General features: G+C 39.2%; 1 protein-coding gene across 2 annotated transcripts in view; it reads left to right on the forward strand.

Moving 5' to 3' along the window:
- SPSB4 (splA/ryanodine receptor domain and SOCS box containing 4) overlaps positions 1–5922 on the forward strand; it is a 175214-nt gene extending 169292 nt beyond the window's left edge. Inside the window, exon 2 of one of the 2 annotated variants that reach the window (XR_015878380.1) lies at positions 5726–5811. Coding sequence is in view for 1 of the 2 variants with exons in the window: in XM_088472099.1 (XP_088328225.1) it covers positions 5726–5853 (128 nt within the window). In the remaining variant the exon portion in view is untranslated. Of the gene's footprint in view, positions 1–5725 lie in introns of both variants that reach the window. The other variant, XM_088472099.1, reaches the window with a different exon arrangement.
- Positions 5923–6157: the final 235 nt, after the last annotated feature.

Consider the following 6157-nt stretch of genomic DNA (forward strand, 5'->3'; position numbering starts at 1 on the left):
TAGGCAAGGTGACCAAACATTACCACTATTTGTCAAGCTCCATGTCCCTGTACACCTGTAACAAACAAGCAGGGCAGCTTACAGAGGTCCAATTTATATGTGCCACTGCATTTGTGTTTATTTACTGCTTTTTCATTTGTATTAATAATACATGCGATATAAGATCATAAATAACACTAGGTTCCGCAGTATGGTTGAATGATTAGCTAAGATCTGGCAGGCCACATTTACCCACTACATTTACAGGCTTTTACACAAGGGAAATTACTAGCTGAAGGCAGGAAACCGACCACACAGAGAAGAAAAACACATGACTTAATACAATTATCTACCTTGCACACTAGCAGTACCTATTACTATTTCCCATACCTTAACTGGGCTAGAATACTAGCTGCTGGCGTCACTGCAGTTTCCACTCCTGTCATGACCTAGAGATTGTTTAGTCTTCTGAAGATCTGAGCTTTCGAGGGGGGACTGTGAAGATAAATGAACACTGCAGTGGGGACAATGTTGTTTTAATTTTCATTGTATATGCTGAGAATACAAGCTATACTATCAACTGTTGAACTAGTGTCACCTAAATAGTGTCTGCCACAGAATAATTTACATTTTCCAGAGGCGCACATGGTTTAACTTTTAATAAGCAAATATTCAGAACAAGTTACAGCAAGGAAATATTCATTTTCTTACAGGAAAAAAGGATTTCAAAGATTGTATCTAATTGCTAGTTGACTGTTATGGCCTTAGGGGCATATTTATTATCGGGTTTTAGACACAATAATTATAATTTCTTATTGACGCATATTCACCCACATGTATCAAAAAAACACAAGAAGGGACAGGGGCTCCGATAGAAGGCCGTTCCTGCTGTGTGTTGGAAGTGAAGTGATCACTAATGCAGTCACTTCACTTCTTCTTTGGGAGCTGGCAACGCAACTGCTCATGCGATGTCTGCTGACCACCTGTGTGCATGCTGCCATTTAAGGGATCCCTCTGCTGGGAATATGGTGCTGAATGTAGCCTAGAGGCTATAATGGCTAACGCCATCTAGGGCCATTGGCATTATTTAGGTAAAATATTGTCATTATTACCTATATAAGGGCCTGATTCAGAGGTAACGGCAGTGTATACAGCAGCTGCATCTTTTAACTGTGTATAAATATATTACTGCTGCAGGTGGCGCCATGTGTAAATAGACACCTCCCACAGCATCGGATCATCTGCGAAAACAATGGTCATCTGAGTAACCCCCAGGTTATGTAAGATTGCTGACGTTTTCACTCTGCCGGGACCTGGAAATCTGTGTGAAGATGCAGACCCTGGCCGCGGCACACCTACAAAACATGGACGACATTACCACATTTTGTAAACCGCTCACCAGTGCCGCCCCCAAATGGTCACAACATGTAATTCATTCTGCGGCTTGGGGGCACTGCGAGCGATCTTGCAGAAGAAGACCTGTACTGATCCTGCACATGTGAAGATCTCTCACCATTATTTATTATTTATTAACAGTTCCTTATATAGCGCAGCAAATTCCGTTGCGCTCTACAAATTGAATCACCATCTGTGTTGTTCGCTAACCATCAAGTTTGCGTACCACACTAAATCAGGCGCTAAATCAAATATTTAAACATTGGTGCAGAAGCACAAATAACCTAATTTAAGTAATATTTCAGTGTGATGTTCAATATACCTTGTCTGTAATATGTATGTAAACATTCCCCAGATTGCGGTTTTATGGTGATATACATACATTAGGATTAGTACCTGGACTGACATAATTATCATGAAAAATGGTAGTTTACTTGCCTACAGTAGCTTTACTAATCTCTAACTGAACAACACATCTTGTACCCTTTGTTTCAGTAACAAAAATAATTTATTTGTAAAAATATGCAACGTGTGCAAGGCTAATTACTATGCACTGTGCATCTACACAACATTTCTCATTGTCCCCATCAGCATTGCTGTTTTATCTCCTCTTTGAATCCAGGCCATTTTAGTGTTGGTTGTTCACTCATTAAACTGGGCTGTCACTGTCTTAAACTGGGCGGCTTTGAAGATGCAAGGTGGTAGTATTAGCTGAGGTTAGAAAGATCATTTCTGGAACAGATGGTAATGACTCAGTTTACAGATTAATAAATGCTTAGAAGATGAAAGAAATCCTTCACTAAGGAAGACAAAATAGATGAATGAAGATCTAAGGGTCTTCTACCAGCCACACTGATCAAAGTCCAATGGATTTAGATAATCAATTAATATAACACAATACTATTTTGTACTAGTAGATTGATAAATAAATATAATGGTTAAAGTGTAGAGATACATTTGTAACAGAGACAGTGACGGTATTTATAGTATGACGTAGACCATGACTAGTGGAAATTATTGGCATTACCTAAATAATTCAGATATTTAGACATCAGTGAGGAAGCACAAATAACCTATTTTAAATAATAGTGTTGTGTTCTAACTAGTGGTATCATTTATATTACACAGGACTAAGGGGCCCATTTATCATTGTATATTTGCGGTTTATGACCCAGAAGTCCCTCTGCATACGCAGAAGGACGCGTGCGCTGTGGGGGGCGCTGGGAAGGATCTGATCTAATTCTTCTCAGGGGAAGTTCTGAATAAAAGCCCGTAGGCTTCTATTGGGTAACGGCCACCTGGTCCAAGCTCTGGAATGTATTGCAATCCAGAGCTTGGTACATATGGAAATGCAGCCAAAAGTTTTGACCGCATTTCACACATTAGTACATCCCGCCCAAAATGTATCAAATGGCTGATTTTTGTATTTTTCAATAATAGTGATAAAATGATAGTAAGCAAGTGGTTTTTATGCAAATAAAATGCTTTAGATACGTTTTGGGTGCATAATAATGGCTGTAAGTAATTGTTTGAGTCATTTTAAGCCACTTTTAAAAATGTATTAAAAAATACCTTTAACTCCCACCTGCAAGCTTAAAAACACCTGTCCCATCTATACAGCACCACCATATACATGCCCCACATCTATTAAACTAATATTCTTCATTTTGCAGAATTTCACCCCAAAAATGGCATGTCATTATTAGCCAAATTAAGCTAATTAAAAACTTCTAAGTGCCTAATTAATTATTAGGGAGAGGAGGGTTCTAAACCCAATGCTGACATTTTTACCTTAAAATAAGGTTTTCCCTAACTTTTTACATACTCGGGCTGTGAACAAAAATATACGTTACATCCTATGGAGAGTTAACGCAGGTTAACTCGCGCAGCTAATTGAATAGATAAAAATTTGCTCCAGGCCACGTTGTCACATTTACCCTCGTTAACAGATTATTGCTGCTAATTGAATTCAGCCCTAAATTAGTGAATTTGAGGCCAATTCCTACCACTTGAACAACAGCTCATTGAATATAGCTTCAGGATGGTAAAAATTGTCGCAGTTATATCGTGTATAGGGAATAGCACTGGATGATGATATGATGACGTTACTGACATCATTTGTATACTATATATTGTAATGTAAACTAGTGGTACTCCTACTGCTGTGCTATTATTTCCCTTCTCCTACATCTTGTGTTTGTCCTTCTTGCTGAGCGCTTTTCTGTTATTTTTATTATATCAACAGAGATTATTATTTAACCCATTGGAATTTTTTTTATTAGCACACAGTATATTCCTAAAATTCTTATTAAAAATGTATACGTCTAATAAATTACAGCGTTCACTGCAACCTAATCAGTTAAGCTGGGTACACACTGAGATGACGGGCATTCGTTCCGATGTCTACAGCGGGGATTGGCCTTCCGCACTTGAACGAGGTAATGAATGACGGATCGATCACTGTTCTGTCCTTCATTAACTTGCCATAGGTCGCTAGCGATGTCGTCAGGTTTGATGTGCAGCACATCAAACCTGATGATGCCGCATGCAACCGCGGGAGCGCGCATATTGAGCGTACACACAGAGCGATGTAGGCGATTTGTCGTCACGAAGTGGCAAATTGGCCTGACATGGCTCCGGTGTGCACCCAGATTTACGCTCTTGTCGCCTGAGACTTTGAAGTGGAAGAGTTCAAAAGCATCATTTGTAATCATATAAACATCTGTCCATATGATTTTGTTTGAAATTCCCTGTCGAGTTCTCTAGATCCCAAAACGTGCTATCCATTTATTGCCGGTCAGAGCTGACACGTGTAACCAGCTCAGGCCCATGAATTTACATACTGTAAAGCTGTTCTCACAGTTGAGCTGGGAAACACAGACCCTGGAAAATGTTTGAAGTTCACACAGTGTTTTACTGTACTAATCTGCATGACTCGTATTTGCACAGACTATACGGAAACCTATGGTTTCCTGTGGAAAACAGAAATTCCACACTGCAATGCAGTGTCTGTGGCATAGTCAGCCCAACACACAAAAATGTAAAGGAGCGGATTCATAATCCCCTGCCACACTCACTATACACTGATATCATATGTGCAGATGTGACCTTATCACAGCATCCTCGACTGGCTTTCCTCCCATTAACACAGGCCGAAATATACTGGAGATGTAGAGAGATAACATACACTGGTAGGCTGGGTAGCAATACAAAAATCTATATAATACGTGCGTTAGGCTGGTGTCAGACAGCAACGATTGAACACTACAGTTTTCCAGCTAGAAAAGTGCAGAGTATGGGCACATTAAAGGGAAGAACAAACGTTCTTCTGTCACATTAGGGCACTTCAATTCTGACAATGGTACAAGGTCAGGTTCAGATTAACAATGGGGTGGAGGGGACTGCAGACCCAGTCCTCCACATAAATATAAGCCCATCATCATGATAGCATGATGACGACCAACAGCCCAGCTAGCCAAATACTCAGCCATAAATGATATATTATAAAATTGTATTTAAATTTTCCTCTCAAAATGGTGCATGATTTGTACTTTTATGTATTTAGGGAGGCATTGGGGCTGATAGTGTAGGGGACGTATACGCCCACATAGCACTGGCCACACCCACACAGCACTGGTACACCTCTTCCACTTCCCACATTAGGTCCTTGCTCATTTCCAGGCCCATATGACCCTTAATCCGGCCCTGTACTTGGTGGTATCACTTTAAGGAGAGGATGTTAGTTTTCTGCTAAAAAAATAAAATAAAAAATACACAAAGGAAAGTACATAAAAGTTAATAAAACAATCAAACCTTTTCTTTATGTTTTAAGTAATGTATTTAAAAGTTTGTATTTATTTTAAATCAGTGTGTTTATTAAGGGTCTATGTCATTATTATGAGAAAGCACTATGAATATGTCTCCTAGGTATGGTACCACAGTTTTACAGGTCAAAACCCTTTTTACTAGAGTTGAGCAATTTGGTTCTACTCGGTTCTTTTCGCCAAATTCGGATTTATCTTATTGGCTATTACAAATACGCCAGAGCTGGATAGCCAATAAGATGCCATTTTTCAGATCTGAACTTAATTGATTAGAACCGAACTGCTCATCCCTACTTTTAACCACCCAAAAGCTCCACCTGTTTACAGTACCTGTCATTTCAACTCCTGTACAACTCAAAATGATAGACAAAATAGGTTCCATTAACTCTTTTACCTTCTTCTTGTCCTATAAATCAGCATGTGGTGCAATCCAAGACATACATAGGTGTTCCTAAATATGTTGTCACTTTATAAAATGCCCTTATGGCTTCAAAGTAGTAATTTATGTGTCTTGTGTTTTATTTCAGCGGAGCCACTGCCTTTGATGGACTTGTCTCGGAGATCTGTCCGATTTGCTATTGGCAGAGAACGTTTGCACCAGATTGAGTCGTTACCTTTGCCTCAGGCGTTAAAGAACTATTTACAATACCAGTGACATCATCACACCCCCTCTAAGCCTCAGCCGGACAACGAAAGGAGAAAATAAAGAGAATTGTGCAACACAGCTGATATTGTTTACATGGAAACAAAATTCCTATACGATGGATACCTACACGTTATTTAATTTTAATATATATATATATATATATATATATTGTGTTCTGTTTGTTTGGGTTTTTTTCAGTATGCGGTGCTACATGGCACCAATGGAGCTACTGGAGAGATCTTGTCAGGGGTTCCATTCAATACTATGTTTGTTTTTTCTTTTTTCAAGAGGATGCCTAATTTATGTCCAGTGG

The sequence above is a fragment of the Taudactylus pleione genome, unplaced genomic scaffold, assembly GCF_031769625.1.
Source record: "Taudactylus pleione unplaced genomic scaffold, aTauple2 ptg000120l, whole genome shotgun sequence".
NCBI classification, from domain to species: domain Eukaryota; kingdom Metazoa; phylum Chordata; class Amphibia; order Anura; family Myobatrachidae; genus Taudactylus; species Taudactylus pleione.